The sequence below is a fragment of the Rousettus aegyptiacus genome, unplaced genomic scaffold, assembly GCF_014176215.1.
Source record: "Rousettus aegyptiacus isolate mRouAeg1 unplaced genomic scaffold, mRouAeg1.p scaffold_m13_p_2, whole genome shotgun sequence".
Lineage (NCBI taxonomy): Eukaryota > Metazoa > Chordata > Mammalia > Chiroptera > Pteropodidae > Rousettus > Rousettus aegyptiacus.
This window is the reverse complement of record NW_023416295.1, coordinates 26959366-26977170: the sequence shown is the minus strand read 5'-3', so window position 1 is coordinate 26977170 and position 17805 is coordinate 26959366. Positions and strand designations below refer to the sequence as shown.

At 32.5% G+C, this 17805-nt stretch overlaps 1 protein-coding gene and 1 non-coding gene across 6 annotated transcripts in view; one reads left to right on the top strand and one right to left on the bottom strand.

Annotated features, from left to right (window-relative positions):
- Positions 1–489: 489 nt before the first annotated feature.
- The window catches only part of FAM126B (family with sequence similarity 126 member B), a 66516-nt gene continuing 49200 nt past the window's right edge, over positions 490–17805 (bottom strand). For 3 of the 5 annotated variants that reach the window (XM_016131098.2, XM_016131097.2, XM_016131100.2), the window contains 4 exons: positions 16001–16088; positions 13081–13240; positions 12170–12337; positions 7370–8062 (listed from right to left, as the gene is read on the bottom strand). In XM_016131098.2, the coding sequence (XP_015986584.1) occupies positions 7461–8062; positions 12170–12337; positions 13081–13240; positions 16001–16088 (1018 nt within the window). In that variant the 3' untranslated portion in view covers positions 7370–7460. Of the gene's footprint in view, positions 8063–12169; positions 12338–13080; positions 13241–16000; positions 16089–17805 lie in introns of all 5 variants that reach the window. The other 2 variants (XM_016131096.2, XM_036236276.1) reach the window with 2 other exon arrangements.
- LOC118614665 lies at positions 10309–10427 on the top strand. Its single transcript, XR_004956133.1, has one exon. It is a non-coding gene; the product is annotated as a 5S ribosomal RNA (ribosomal RNA).

Sequence of the window (17805 nt, the reverse complement as noted above, 5' to 3'; positions counted from 1 at the left end):
AGAGTGTGAGCACAAAGGCACTTTCAAAATGCACTGCTGAAGAGAATGTAGGTTAGTACTGTAATAACGATGAACTGCTCTTTATAAAGGACTGAGGGAAAAAAATTTTCTAACATCTCGGTACTAGAAACAGTTGTGCTTCACATATGAAATTAATTTGTTTTATCTTAAGACTATCTGATAATCACATAATTAATCTTCATTTTGCTGCTTTAAGGTTCAGAGATAAATCTGTATCTCAAAAACAACAAACGTATGGCACATATTTAATGTATTAGGTTCACTCCTACCTTCATATTATGTCTTACTTCATGGTGCTATAATTAGTTTTATATATTGCCTTAATTAATTTAGTAAACTGCCTTAATACGGTGCCATGTAAGTAAAGGTTCAGACATAAATAAAATAGCATGCTTTGAAAAAAAAATGCAATGAAGGGCCATTTTAAGGTATCAAATTTAGGTAAGATATCAAATTAACTCAGGGAAATCAAGTCAAAAGGCAAATAAAGTTGTATTTTTATACTGTACAAAAGAACATTTACATTCTTAATGTAACCAGATACATCTAGGGAAAAATTACACATCTCTCAAGAAACACAATATTTAACATCTTAGATATTTTTCTGCATTGCAGACTGATAATGAACTTTATACATCTTTATTTACAATACCTTAAAATATTTTTTTTTCATCTCTGGCAGATATTTACAGGTCAACAGTGACTACATTTCACATTTCAACAATCAACAGCATTAACCAGTTCAGTAAGACAGTTAAGATAATGGCTTACATGCACCAATAAATATGATCTTAAATGTGCGTCTTTTTCTTCAGCTCTGAAAAAAAATGAAGGTTTTCACTAGTCTTAGGTTGAAAGGACATCAGTCAATAGATATCCTTTTTTCTTCATGCCTATTCTATTTAAATTTTCACCAGCACTATTCTCTGAATACCTGGGAAGTTTATACCAAGATGTACGTTGATGCTGGTTTAAAAAACAAAAAAAGCAGCTGATCTATACACGTGTAAGTGGGATGTTTCCTGTTTAATTGTCCATGTTGACAGGTATAAAACTATAAAATGTTAAAGTAGTAAAAACTCTTCAGAAATTATAGCTTAGGAGAGCCAATGATGAGGAAAATAATGAGAAAATAATTTTTGCACCATAAATACTGTTTCACTTAACCAGTTAAACTGAATGTAAAGCCAGCATTAATTTTTAGAATAAGAACTAAAAAGATTCATTGTAAAGTAGTTGATGAACTTATTACAAACATTTTAAAACACATGGAGCATTGAGCAATTCAGTTTGAACGATAACACCCACAAACCTACATTAGTAATTGTTAGAAAGCCAATCTTCTTTCTAAGATCAATACAGTCATTATTTTTAACTATCACCTGATATGAAAAATAATACATAGAGCCTATTTTGAACATCAGTTAATATATTTCATTTTTCAAAAAAAAAATCATTAAATAAGTATTTTAGCCTTTATTAACTCAAATGTTTTTCTGAAAAGAAAAACACCCAGAGTGATCATGTACATAAATTGTGTAAACGAACATATCATTTTAGCCCATATCATACTTATTAGAATTGTCATTGCCCATTTGAAAAGGTGCATTTCCATAACTTGCCCTTAAATTTTACATTTAAAAAACTCACAAGATCATACACTATACCAATTTTAGGAATTTCCACACTTTGTAATTAAATACTGATGAGTTAAGACATGAAAACGTGCCATAGCTATACTATTTGAACTCAACCTTTAACTGGTATTTTTGCTGGAAGTGTAAATATTGCTATTTTACTGACAGAAGAAAATTTCAAAAGGAATCTTGTAGGTCCTGTATATCTATGTTCCAGATCAAAGAATATTTTAATATCTATTTCCTCCAGGGCTAGAAAACAATCCTTTATATTAAAGGGGCTTCATTCCTTAACAGTTAAGTATTCTAAAAATTCTATTTGGTTGATACATTTTCTTTGGTAAATTTTGTAATCAATGAAGATGTAAAGAATTTCCTCTGATATAATTAACACTGAGCTGTTGAGATTCAAATACAGAAAACCAGATTGATACCGATTCTGTAGTTGGGGATGGATTGTCGAATTAAGTTCATTTCTCTTTGAAAATAAAATAATTGCATTATTAAACCTATTTCCAGATACACAATTATAAAAAAAAGATTCATTTATACTGTAAGCTACATCTGATTCTAATTTTGGTAAAATCTATATTAAACATAATAGCATAATAGCAGACATGTGAATGTGCCCTAATTTGTAAACATTTTCAAAAAGTCAGAAGGAAAATATAGAACCTACATTTCTATACTATACTGCCAGTTATTTCACATCATTTCTAGCTTTCTGCTAACTTCTAACCTGAACTGTTTGCTCTCGTATAAATTTCTCATGTGAACAATGGCTAAGACAACAAAAATACTGAAGAAATTACGTTACCGAAATTTTGTGGTTTTATGGCTAGGTTAGAAGGAATGTGCCTACACAAGCTGGGGAAGTTTGGGTGATGATGACTCCTCTAATTCTCGTGGCTTGGGGTCACCACACAAATTTGTGGCACCATCAAAAATCTAATATAGTTTAAGTTCCCAATGGTTGACTCTGTGAATAGTATTTCCTGTTAGGTTCAGTGCCAATATGATATACCAAATAGGTACGCAATGCAGGTAATACTAAAATTTATGTCTTACGTTAATCAACATAACCACCTTGGCAATGGAAAATTGTACCAATCTAGTAACTCATTATGATTTTTAGCACTGTTAACAATTTCATACTGCACTCCATCTTATAATCTGGCATGTATGTTAATATTTAGAGTTTAAGTTACCAATAATCTCTAGTTGGTTTTCAAACAACCTATTTCTGAAAAGCACTTTAAAAAAATTAAAGTATTACAAATAAGTGTCTTAACCAACTTAGTGGTTTGAAACATGACAATAATCATTCAACTTGAAAGATAAAAAGTATCATGTTCAGTCTGTTTAACATAGCCGTAAGAGAAAAATTGCTCTAAAATTCTTATACATTTTCCAACCACTGACATGACCTATTAAACATTTTTAAACTGAAAAAGATATGTAACTGAAATGCTAATTTAAAAAAATAAAACTTACTTTGTAATCCAAGATCATAAATGGAGAGATCCTCATTGCCAGTGTTTGTATAAATAGTGTACTACCCCCCTAAAGACACATACTAATTTTTTATTTACAAATGAACATGCAGAAAATTAAATGAGACAACTGATTGTCAACTAAAGTAGTCAAAAATGGACCCATACAAACCTCACGAAGTGAGGTAGGAAAAACACCCCACTTTATTAAAATATTCACAAATATAGTGCAAACAAAACAATCTGAAAAAAGTTATTCTCGGTATTCCAGTGTCTAATAAATTATAATTAATTTAAAGCTACTAAGTGGAATTAGAGAGTATAGGTTGGAAATATTGAGTTTATATAACTGAGTCTACCACATTTAGGAGATTTCATATGGTATATACACATTAAATGACATGATGGTCACCATTCCATTATGAAATCATAAGCTTCATACAACAAACCTGTTCTAATCACATAAGGAAACGTTGCTTTATCTATCTGCTCTAAGCACAAGGAAGGTTCATTCTCTTTTGACATTAGGAATTAATGAAATCAAATTACTTCATCTTTACTTTGCAATACTCCATTGTGCAATACAATTAACTTGCCACCTAGGTGACTAAAAGCTGGCTGATTCAAAAATTACTCTGAAATAGCTAGAAATACTGATCAAAGCCACTTCGTTGGGTTTACTTTGCATTTAAATAAATCCCCAGCAATATAATCAACTACGAATGGCAGCATACAACTGTTATGTGGCAGAAAATAGTAAGGCATAAATTAGAATAAGGAAAATGTATCTATCCTTATATCTGTGGTATAGATACCTACATTTCCAATACTTCCCTATCTATGTTTATTACTCTATATTTTTTTCTAGATTTAATACTTTTCTTACTATGCTGTATTCACCAACTTCTAGAATGGAACTGTACAGAAACTGTAGAAATGGAGTGTTACATAACACATATACCATAGCATGAGTAAAGTGGGGCAGTGTGGTGTTAATATGCATTTGATGGGAGACAGGGGTTTGATTCTGGCTCTGCTTTGTGGTTATGTGACCTTGATCACATCACAACCTTTTCAGCCTCAGTTTCCTGAGGACAGATACGGGAGTAGGGGTGTTAGGAGACTAGTGAGATTATCTCTAGGGTCTCTGCTAGCACAAAAATTCTCACTCTATAATAAACAGGCACAGAAGAGTAATCAGGAGGGCAGGGGTCAGGATTTCAAATTACAAATATTTCCCTCCCAGCTTCTAAAATATTTTAAGATTCAAAAATCTTACTTCTAAGTTAGCTTTTCACTTTACATTTGTTTGCTTTCTAGTAACATTTAAAATCAATGTAATAGAGGAATTCCCAAAACCTTCAGATATTTCTTTATATTTCTTAACCAAACATGGTATAGATGGTACCAAATTATTTTATTATAGAAAACAAGTATTTTCTCCTTAACTAGCTTTTCCATAGATGAAAGGACTGTTTTTTTAGACAGAAATTAGGAAGTATAAAATAAAATGTTAAAAGATAAAATATGAATATTATTGGCATATATTTGTAACTGTTGTATATCTGAAAACTATTTTAAATGCCAATAAATAATGCAAATGAATATAAAAAACTCCAAAAATTTGATTTATGATTTGTTAAACTAACTCATCCCATTTTAACTATCTTGCACAAGGAATCCATTCTAAAATCTTGAATGCAAAATTTGAATTAAATGAAATGTTTCTTCATTGGGGCCAAATCACATCACTTAGAAGAATGAAACAGAAATATTATAGGGTCATTCAACATTAATGGGTTATATAGACATACAAAATATGTATATACACACAGATAAATAAAATCCTCTAAGTTGAAAGTTTTCAACACGAACTTATTAGGTTTAACATTAACATAAGATTTCTAACAAACCAAAGGGAGATCTTATAATATTTATTATAGCTCTTGTTGTAATTTGGTATTATTTGGTATTTTTTGTGCTTTAACTAAAATCATGCTTGATTTAGATGGCAAGAAATGCACAACCTGTTGAATTAAAAAACAATCCTTCAGCCTCTTAAATCAACTGAGCATTTCTGCCATAAAAGTGACAGACCTCCAGCCATGGCTAAGACCTTCCTTACTCCTTGGTAAGTACAATGCTCTTTTCCTTTCATACCTAAAACTCTGCTCTCCTTAGTATGTTACAGATCTTTATACCTCATTTATTTTGGCTACTTTTTAATTCATTTTTCTGGCATCTCTTAGGTAAATTAGAGGTAAGGGATACCTAAAATGTCTTTGTGATATATATACACCACACGCATACACATACACACACATTAATAAATATCAACTGTTAGCTTTACTCTGGACTTTGGCAATGTTGCAGATACTAGTTCAGCTTCTATTTTTCTATTTTAATATGAGCTGAAAAATATTACAGACCACCAAATTCAAATAAGTATTTCATTGTTCTTCTAAAGATTCTAACAGAAAATCCCTTAAACAAACCAAATTTAAAAAAGAAAGGGGGATAAGGAGAAAGGGTAAGATTTATAGCTATGAAAAAAACAAGAGGCATTATTCTGGTTAATTATCAAAATATACTGTAATTTTAATTGGTAGAGAGAAAATTTTAAGCTTTGTCAATTGGGAGAATACTTGCTTTCTATAAATTCAGTATGTATTTTTTTCACAATAAAATAAAAATATCTAAAGAGACAAAGCACTAATAGCCCTAATGTATTTTGTTGAAGGATAATGCATAGCAGTTCAAGTCACAATATACTGATTTTCAAAAATCAATATATTTTCTTCTATTTACCAAGCATTAGAGCTTGAGACCAGAAGAGGTCATGGATGAAATCTTAACCAACCAAATCAGAACAAAAAAATTTTTTTAACCAATAATGCATTTTTGTAGCACAGTTACCAAATGCTACTTTACCTACATTCAACATTCAGCTTACTGGCATGATTTCAAAGTTTTATAAAAATGAGAAACTTTTGTAGATATATGATTAGAAGGTACACAAAATTCATTAAACACAAAGGCAGTGTGTTCCTTGTAGGAGAAATCAAGTCAGTACCTCCTGGTAGAAATGTTCTATAAAAATGTGTCACATTGAAGCATCAGTGTTTTCAGCCAATTATCTGTCCCTGATATATTTCCTTGGAGTATATGATCTATCAGGACTTCAGGTTTCTTAATCCAAAATATCTGACTGAATTTAGGTACATCTAGAAAGCAGCTGAAAGAGTTTCTCCAATAGTCTGACATCACAGAAAGCAGGATGAGAAATCCCTTTCTTTACCTGAAGACGTACTTGTTCTACTTCAGTCATCATCAGCTCACAAAGGAAAAGAAGGAAAACCAACCAAAATTTCCCCTCACACACACAATCCCACACGAGCTAAACAAAAACCACTCCCTCCCCCCACAAAACCCCAGCACCAAGGTGTCAGTCACTCCTGGGAAACAGAACATGCCTCTTGGATTCTCTGATTTGTTAGTTGTTCAAACCTGAAGGACAGAAATGACCTTATGTCCTTGTAGGGAGGAGGGAAGGCATGTTAATGACTACAGACAGAGTCATTGAGAAAGTGCATTATCAATTACACAATCAATTTAGAGCCCTGCCCTCAAATGGAGGTGGCCACAACTTGATTTAAATGCCTCGGTAATTGAACATTTGTGTCAAGATAAAGGAGATGGGGGCAGGGAGGGCGGCGGAGAGCCATGCTCATTTTAATGAAAAAGTGCAGCAGTCTACCACCTTTCCCCGTGCTTCTCAAGAAAATGATTGCACAGACTCAGAGAAGTCCAAAGTCATAGCACAATCTCTGAGGCACTCCTGGTTAAGAGAGAAAAAAGTATGACCAAGTAATCTTCATAGTTCTATAGATTATGAGAACAAACCCGTTTTTTTTTTTTTTTTAAAAAAACAAAAGCCAAAGAATCAGTTCATAGGGATCATATACACCATTTCCTCCAACATATCCTCAGTCTCACAGTGTTGAAATGGGACTGATCAGCCTACGATGGATTGCACATCACCCAAGGAGAAAGGAAAGCATGGAAAATGCAAACATTTTATACTGCTTCACAAACACATTTACAAGGAATAGGTGAAGAGAAGATATAGGAAGGAGGGGGAAAGAAAACCTTATTGCTCTTTCCATACAAAATACAGTATGAACATACCTAAACTAAATCAAATCTGATTACAATGACCAATAGTTTCACAATGAGGGATGAAGTTTCTTCTTGAACAATGAAATGTTCAGTTAAAAGGTAAGCAGAAAGATGAGAGAGGATGTCAAAACTACACCTGGGATATTAGCTGCATATTGAAACTTGGGGATCGAGACTGCTTGGTTAAGGGAGCTCCTGGACTGAGGAGCTCTTTACCATCTCCAGCTTTACCTAGCCGGTCTTCCTGTAGACTGATAGTTGAGTATCGATTAGCATTGTTAGCTGCTAAATTAGTAACTCCCTCAGTGCCAACCCCAATGCTGGTACTTGCTTGACTGCCATTTACATAGTCAAATGATTTACTTGAGGAAGCACTGGCTGTCCGGATTAGACTTAAACTATTGGTTTTTGGCACCACCTGACCAGCAGGCAGACTCAGGTGTTTCTTCATTGGCGTCAGCTCAACTGAATCTACACTAAAATCAGTTGGTTGCTGTACATACTGCCTGCGAACTACTGAATCTCGAGGGCTCTCACTGGATTTGATGGCAGAGGCTGTTTCTTTATCCTTGACTGAACGCCCAGTTGCTACTTTCCTTAAGCTTCCCCTCTGAGAAGAGGAGAACGGTTTGGTCCCAATTGGCTGACTGCTGAGGGAAGCCCCTGATGAAAATCCTTCATCTGCATCATTCAGGTTTACCGCCTCCTCTCCTCCATTTACACCCTCAGCACCTAAAAAACAAATCAGAAAGACTCAGCAATAGCTAAATTAAATAAGAAGTAGCTGTGAATAAGAACCCTACTGACCTCGCTTGGGTAATGTTTGCTATAGGTTGACAATGGCCCTGCTAGCAATACTTCCCCTTAATAATTTAGGGGAAGAAACCTTAATCTACACAGAATTCTAATATGTTATTCGTTCTGTTCATTTGGCTTTAATTAGTCCAAGCTTTTATAAAACTATCCACAAACAAACTTAGTTTAGTATCAATATTTAGGAACATAAAACTTAAGGTAAAATACAACATTTTGTCATCATAAATCTTTATAATGCACCTTTGTCAATTTGAGGTGACCATATCTAGCTATTAAGACTTTTTTTCCTCATATCTTCCTTAACCCACCATAAAATAGACCTTCTTCTAATTTAAGTTACCTAGAATAATGGCAAAACATTCCTACAAACCAAACCCTTTTTAACTACAATAAAAAAATGTACCTTAATTCAACAGTTAACTGCTTCTAAATGGTTTTAAAACCTTTAACATGGGACTTGTAAATTTTCTAATTCTAAATGTAAAAATTTTACATTGCTTCAAGTATTTTCATATATGTATTTTGTCTTATGGATATATCTACTCACTGGTTTCCATATTTTCTTGATCAATTAATGTGAAGAAAATACTTGATTTTAGAGGGCAAGTGTAAGGAACCAGCAGGAATATTTAAGAATTTTTGCTTCCTTTATTATGTATTTCTATAATATTTTAGGTTTTCAGTTTGAGATGTATTACTTTCATAATCACAAATACTTAGTGCCCCATTATGTTTCATGCAAAAATTGCAGGTAAGGAAAGAATCCTTATTCTGACATTTTCTAAGAAGGGGAGAAGCATATATAATATATTTAGCTTGGGGTTTCCAGAAAGCCCAATTTTCTTACTGAAAGTATGAATACATTCTCTTAGAAAGTAATACATCTGCTTCTTTCCAAAACTGATAGCAGTTTACTATGTCATAAATATGTTTACCAGACTGTAAGAAGTTTAATCTGAATCTTCATATAGATATCAATATTACAGTTAAGGTAAAATATTAGAAAAGAAATCTAAACAAATATTACTTTGTGATAGGGTTACATAAGTAAAATATATATGAAATATTTAAACACAAATTTTATTCAACATAGTACCTGGAAAAATAAAAATATTTTCCTAGCTATATTTTATCATAGGGATTAGTTATTTCCTTCCTTCAAAATAGGCTGTCCTTGAAGCAAAAGCACCTTGTTATTATATCCAGCAGTTTAATAATCTTTAATCATCATGCAAAGCCATATGAAAATGCAGCTGACACCACTTCTCTCAACCCCTTGTTCAAAAGAATAGTATATAACGTATCTCAAAATAAAAACTTTAAGTTATATTTATATAATATCATCTTAGCAAGTTACTTAAAATTAGTATAAAGAACTCCAAAATGCCCAAGAAAGGATAGTTACTGGTTCAGGAATGATATTAGTAATATAAAACTGAGAGTGAACAGAAATGTAATATTGGGTATATATATATAGAATTAGGTAAAGGAGACTGAGAGACTTAGTGCTTGCTTCTGAATCTTGCCACATGCAGATCTGATGCCTAAGCGATATGACCATAAAAGAGATGATGATAACATAAGAGCCACCATGCAAGAGAATCTACTACTGATAATTTATATACTAAGAAATGCAGTATCAATATAATGGAACACTGACTGTACTTTAATCACAGGCATCCTCAGTTTAGTAATAATTTTAAATCCAGCTTTAAAATAAAATATTATTTGACAAATATTACTTAAAAGGATAAAGGTATGTAATGGGTTCATATTCCCTTCAATTTCAATATAAGTACAACTGTTAAGCTATTTAAAACCATCATACCAAAAAATATATATAGTATATATTTTAAGGTCAATTATTGATATTTATCCAAACGCTCCAGCAGACTTCAAAATTACCAAGACTTTACATAGGTCTTAGTAATTTCCTTCCTTCTGTTTAAAAAACCTCAAGAAATAAAAAGGTAATTGTGTCTCACAACTTATTTCCTTTCTAATTTTCTCCCTGGGTGGTAACAATACTATTCATCATCCAAAGAGACAACCGAAAAGGATTTTTAATGAACTTTTCCATTCATATCTGTCTTTCCTGATAAATTTAGCTTCTACTAATAATGATTTAAAACTACAATTAATCTAGATTAAAAGGCAAAATAGTCTACAGCCATGCCACCCTGAACACGCCCGTTCCCGTCTGATCTCAGAAGTTAAGCAGGGTCGGGCCTGGTTAGTACTTGGATAGGAGACCACCTAGGAAGACCAGGTGCTGTAGGCATAAAAAAAAATAATAATAAATAAATGAAATTAAATTTAAAAAGGCAAAATAAGTTTTGAGAAATTTCAAACACACTGAAGGAACTCATTCCTATCCTACCCTCACAAATTGAAATTTTATACCAGTAGCCAGAGATATTAAAATAGAATAGATTATTTTAATATTTAATAGGATATTTAAAAGGAACTATTATTTTGGTTCCTTTTCAAACTGTATGACTTTTGATAAAAATTTCAGAAATGTTTTAACCTTATCCCACACTTTCTAGAATTTCATCAAGTATTAATTAACTTAGTACAACTACATTTAGGGCAAATACTCCAACATTCTAACAATGGTAGTAGATACGCATCAAGTGGCTCATTTAGTCATCTGGAATGTTGAGAAATAGGATGTTGTTCAATTTAGGCCAAATCTGGGTTCAACATTTATTTATATACTTTATTTTTATGCCTTTATACAAGAAAAAACTGACTCCCAGGGATAATAAAGAGATACCATTAAAAAAAGAAAAACTCCAAAAAGAGAAGGCTAATTCTTCCACAGGATCTCTGTAAAACAGCACCAACTCTTTGGGTCCCTACATCATGCACATGCAACACTGTTAAATAAAGTAAGGTTAATCTGGACAAATCGGCAAGGGAACAAGAGTAGATTTAAATTCTTACTGAGCATGCTCACATTTTTAATGCACCAGAGAGCAAGAGACTTCCTTAAGGTGGAAGGTACCTGCTTCATGTATGTTTGGTCTTTAAAATAAGTAAAAATATGTAACTATTTTAAAACTATTTGCTATACTTCATAAATGAGTATAAAGGTTCCACAGTAGCAATACTTTAAATAATGAAACAACAATTAGGCTATAGCTCCCTCTTTTACAAACCAACACCTACGGCACCACAGGTAAAGCAGGACATAAATACTATCAGAGAGTAGTGTTCTTTTACAGATAGTTGTGGTTGTGGTGGGGTGGTGGGAGTATTCTTATTTTGAGATAACTACACTGTAGAAAGCAGGATTGACTAAGATACCTGACCTCTAAATAATACATTTCGATTCTGTTTGGGAGCTATGTAAGACAATGATTACTTACAACAAATGATAAAACGTAGTGTGCACTAGGATAGTACATTTATAAAGATGTCAGTAGTTCACTAGTTAGACCCAGGCAACTTCATTGCAGATTATAAAAAGCCAATCAATACCAGTTTACTCTGTCAGAGATAAATTCTTAATTGACCACCCCAGGATTAGACATAAATCTCTGGCTCCACGGTAGTCCAATTTCACAAAGATAATGTATCAATGTTTTAAAAATCTCCTCACATATTTTTTAAAAATAAATTATTATATGAATTAAATCAATTCATATTGATAAGGCTCACGTCCATTAGGTGCATTTTTCCTCTTCTAATGTTAAAATAAACATGCTCAGTAATGAAAAAATTCCAAGCGTTTGCAGACCTTTTGGAGACAGGCCTCTGCCTTGTTAGTAGCCATGCCAAGCTGTTCTTTGATTACACAGGGATGCAGACTCCAGGCCAGCACAAATATTAACTAAAGATTGTACCTGACCTGGCGCTAGGCATTTGGGGGGCTGTGTTTTGCAAGGAGGAGCTAATACACTTTGGGGTAGTGGAAACACACGCTAGAATGGAAAGATGGTCTGCTTGGGGATAGAGAGCCAGTATCCCTCTCCAGCAACTGCCTCACTGCCTTCTGCCTCCTCATCTCTGTCCTACCCTCTGTTGTGGCTGCTGCATAGTTGGGCTCCGGTGAGCCGTGCTCAGGGGTCCTGCGCACCAGCACTTCCCCCTCTTGCACACGTTTGATCCCTAGGTCAGTGGAGCCGTGTTGGATCGGGGAGCCAGGAATACTCGAGTCAGCCTCGTTTGAGAAGTCAAAGCCATCTGGGATTCAACATATAAAATTTTAGTGCTTTTGTGCTGCTCTATTCTTTTCTGAGCATTTTGACCCAGGCAGATAAGAGAATGTATATATGGATATGATATAAACACAAACACTATTTAATAGTTACATGTGTGTGCATAGCATACACACACATAAGGCAGCAGATGAACAATGTGAGGTTTGCAAATGAATAGGACAGAAAAATAGGGATCATTATAATAGCAATTAATATCTCTTAGGCAAGACAGCTTGACTATTGAAGTACCATATGCCTATAAAATACTGCTGGATTCAGCACTTACTCAAAAGGAAAAGCAAAGACAAAAATCTAAAACAACAATAATCAATATTTTAACAGATAGCTTGTATTATACCATTAGATTGGCTAGTTACATAATTTTCTTCCACAATGGTCATACATACATCTTTTTTTACTGGTGAGAGGCTTAAAGAAACTTCCTTCCTATTGTTATTACTAGTTCAAAAAAAGACGAACATTAACTTGATCTTACTTTCTGTTTTAACATTCATAGAGCCTTCTAAATGACATCTTTTCACTTGATTAAATAAATAATTTATATTAAAATAAATTTAGGTACTTAAACCACATTTCTAGTGCTCTTTTTACAAACTGAACAATTTTAACTATAGAGTACTATAATATCATGTGTTAATACAGTCTGTAAAAACAGTGATAAATTTACTTGAATCCATGAGTAGGCTATAGAGATTTTGTACCCACCTTCTCTCCTCCATCTATGGCGACGGATGGAAGCTGTTGTAATCGCAGTCCGAGAAATCCTCGGCACTGTTGGAGTGACTTCCACTTTAAGTACTTTCTGGCCTTCTTGTGAAGAATCGGGAGCATCAAATGGTAATGAGTTTTTCATGGCATTGGCAACCTAAAATGATAATATAAGTTCACACCTATTTACACCCAATACACAATCTATACTTAATTCTACACTTTGTGTTTAATTTTTTGAATACGTATTTAAAACTTATAATATAAAATTTAAAAAAAGTACAATGTATGAGAAATATTTGTATCTCAATTGTTCTGTATTCTTCTTGGCAAGCTTTTTAAATGAGAATTTATTTTTAAAAATGTGTCGCCCCACCAACACCTTAAAGTGGTTGACTTTCAAAGAGAGAAAGCATTCCAAAGGAAAATCTGTCTAACATTTGAACATAAAAAAAAGTGGAGTAAGTTTCTTATTCTTCAGATGATAAACGACATGAAAATCTAATCTCTGATAAAAAATAAAAATAAAAAAATTAGCCTTTTCTCCACTCTTTTGTTTCCATAAGAAATTTTCCCCAAACATATCTGGCATTTTGTCTCATCACTTTCTGCCCTCTATGAAGGAGAGTAAAATATGTTTGGAGAGTAAATGTCATTGTTTCTTAACTGGGTAGTACTAATGTGGCAGAGATCATGAGATAGAGGATTGTCTTCCTCTTTCTTCACTTGAACAAAAACAAGTGGAATGTAGCAACCTGGCTAAGTGTGCCTGCCCTACCAACTTAATCATTTTCACCAGTGGGCTGTTCCAAGGTCTAGACTGAGGGGTAGGGAATTAAGTCTTTCAATTTAGTTTTTATCTGTAATAAGATGATACTTATTTCTCTATTCACTGTTTTATCTATTTATCACCTGGCACTAAATTTGAATAGAGAAAAGAAGTGTTATTTACTGGGTCCCTCGGAGATACCCAATAATTAAGAACCATTCCAGGAAGAGAGATTACCAATATCTTTACCTACATTGCCCTGCAAATGCCTCCTCTACTTAATTTATAAAACTATTACAAAGATAAAAGTATGAATTTAAAGAGGCTCACAAATGTAAGGTATTATGATGATGTAATGTTTTCATCTTGCTATCCATTTGTTTAATGTAACTCTTAGAATAAATTAGGAAGGATAACATTAGAAAAACATGGAAAGTCAAATATAAAGAATTATTATAAATGCTATCTTAATAAATTTCTATTTAGCTTAAAATATAAAACAGATATAAAGAAAATGGCTTTTAAAATTATACTCTTAAAGTGCTGCAAGTAAAAATATATAAACAATATTTTTAAAATACCATTATAAAAATACCACAAAAAGTTTAGAAAATACAGAAAACTGACAAGAAAAATCATCTAGTCAAATCACCTAGAAAACTATTAGCACTTTTATGTTTCCTCTCTCTTGCCTAGATTAAAAGAATAGTTGTATACTGCTTTATCATCTTTAACATAAAATTTCAAATATTTAATGTCATCAAGTAAATATATAACTTAATTCTTTGCTGTGAAACTTTTAAACTGTTTTGATTCCTTTGTGATTAAAAGTAACATTAATGTTGTGCTTACATTTTTTTAAAAAATCAAAATTGCTAGACATAGCATAGTGGGTCAAACAGAACGAACACATTACCAAACTGCTTTTCCAGAGGGATGCTCAGAGCTGCATTATACTGCTACTGGTAACATAAAGAATGCCTTCCTTACTCCACTATTGAATGCCTACATTTGTTTTTAGATTGGTGATTTATCTTTTGGAGATATATTTATGTTATGAAAGAGTATAAAATCTTTTTATATAAACAAATATTAATAAGCTTTCTTGTTATGCTTATTGAGAATATTTTTCTCAGTCTGTGTACTGCATATTAATTTTGCTTTTAAAAAACTTGTCATTTGGAATTTAGATGTATATGTAGTAAAAAATCATCAACCTTTTTTCAGTGACTCGTCCTATAACTTAAGCTTAGAAAGTCTTTTTCTAGAAATCTGAGTAAATATTTATAACTTTTTCCTATTTCTTATCTTAACCCATTTCCTGTTTTAAAAAAAGAAAAAAAGTAAAGCTCACTGCCAGCATTAATTTAATTTTACATAAACATGTTCTTTGAGGCTGAAATAAAATATAACATAAAATCTGTTCTTGGAGTTATTGTTAAACAGAACTTGACTCTAATCCTAATATAACAGAAATGTATACATAACAGATTCATCAAATGAATCTTCTGCTAACAACTGCTATCCTAATATAACAGAAATGTACATATACATAAATCAGCTTCATCAAATTAATCTTCTGCTAACAACTGCTAGAGAACAATGTTAACATCACACATAGAAATGCTATGTTTTCTAGGATTTGACATTTTCGGCGATTGAGAATTACCGTATTTTGTAAATGGAAATACCTCTACTAAAAACAGAATGCTATAAGTAGAATGATGTCGTTTGTTTCCAAAGTCTATCCATATACTAGAGTTATGCAAAAATAATAATAAAAGCAAGATATTTCGTGGCAAACTTTGAGGATAAGGTCAGGACTGTAATCCATGCATTATCAGGGTAAATGCTTCAGCTGCAAGCAATGCCAACATGTATTCTCCCGGCAAACAGGAAATTGGTAAAGGACTTTAAAACATTTAATTCTTTAATTCGTTTACATTTTATTTTGATATGTGGTAGGAGGAGAGTATCTAAACCAATTTTGTTTTCTCTCCAATAGTTAACCAACTGCTATTGTGGAATAACCATTTTTCCCTCAATGATTTGAATTGTCTCATATATGACATTAATTAATTTTTTTTTACCCATTAGTGCCCTTTACAGGCACAGGTATATTTAATAAAAGTAAATGTTATCACTTGCCAAAAGTGGTTGAGAAAAGAGTTCTAGCTGAGCTCTATAAATGATGTCATCAAGGACTTCTTGGCCAAGGTCCCACTGTCCATTATACCTAAGGAGAAGCAGATTGTTTATTATCTTTAGCAAATATCTCTAATATTCAACAATAACCTTTTTATTGTTCAAAGTCCTATTATTTTGGTTCTGAAACAAGGTTTTCATATAATTTCATTTTTAAACTATCTACTTTTTGTTATAAGAACAAAATGAAGATTTCATATATTAACATTTAAAATAGTTTATATATGTTTCTTTACATGAATTGGTTTGTACATGAGCTGATATTTAGGGTAATCTACTTAATGCATTCATGAAAACCTGGGTTATAAACTATATAGAGAAACAGTTTTCTGTAAAGAAAACCTGACAATTTCTAGACTCCAATTATTGACTAGTTTTGTTACTTTTTGTCTATTTTAAAAGCACTAAAAGGACTATGAATAATTATATGTCCACACATCAGACAGCCTTGAGGAAATGGGTGAGTTCTTAGAAACACACAACCTACCATGACTGAAATATGAAGGAATATAAACTCTGAATAGACTGATTACTAGTAAGGAGACTGAATTAGCAATCGAAACCTCCCAATAAACAAGAGTCTAGGAACAGATGGCTTCATGGGTAAATTCTACCAAACATTTAAAGAAAATTTAAAACCAAGCCTTTTCAAACTCTTCCAAAATACAGAGGAGGAGGGAATACTTCCAAAATTACGAGGCCAGTATTACCCTGATACCAAAATCAGACAAGGATACAAGAAAACAAAATTACTTGCCAGTAATCCCAATGAACACAGATGCAAAATTCCTCAAAAACAATATTGGCAAACCTAATTCAATGATACATTAAAAAACTCTCAATAAATAAAGTGAATATAGAAGGGATATACCTCAACATAATAAAGGGCACAGCTAACAATATACTCAACAGTGAAAAACTGAAAGCTTTTCCTCTAAGATCAGGAATAAGACAAAGATGCTCACTCTTTCCACTTTTATTTAACATAACACTGGAAGTTCTTGTCAGAGAAATTAGGCAAGAAAAAGAAATAAAAGGCACCCAAATCTGAAAGGAAGAAGTAAAGCTGTATCTATTTGCAAATGACATACTATACGTAAACTCCACCAAAAATCTGTTAGAACTAATAAACAAATTCAGTATAGTTGCAGGATACAAAATAAATATACAAAAATCAGTTGCATTTCTATATACTAATAACAAGCTGTCCAAAAAAGGAATTAAGAAAAAAGTGCCATTTATAATTGCAGCAAAAAATACCTAGGAATAAATTTAACCAAGGAGGCAAAAGACATGTACATTGTACACTTAGTTTTTTATAAGATATTGATGAAAGAAATTGAAGAATACAAGTAAATGGGAGTAAATGACAAACTCATGAATTGGAAGAATATTGTTAAACTGTCCACATAAAGCAATCTATAGATTCAATGTAATCGCTATCTAGGGTCCGATGGCATTTTTCACAGATAGAAAAAAATCCTAAAATGTGTATGGAACCACAAAGGGCCCTGAACAGCCAAAGCAATCTTGATAAAGAAGAACAAAGCTGGAGGCATCTCCTGATTTCAAGCTATATTATAAAACTATGGTAGCCAATTCAGTATGGTATTGGCATAAAAACACACATAGTTCACACACAGTTCAACAGAATAGAGAGGCCAGAAATAAACCCATGCATATACAGTCAATTAGTTTACAACAAAGGAGCCAAGAATAGACAATAAGGAAAGGATGGGCTCTTCAGT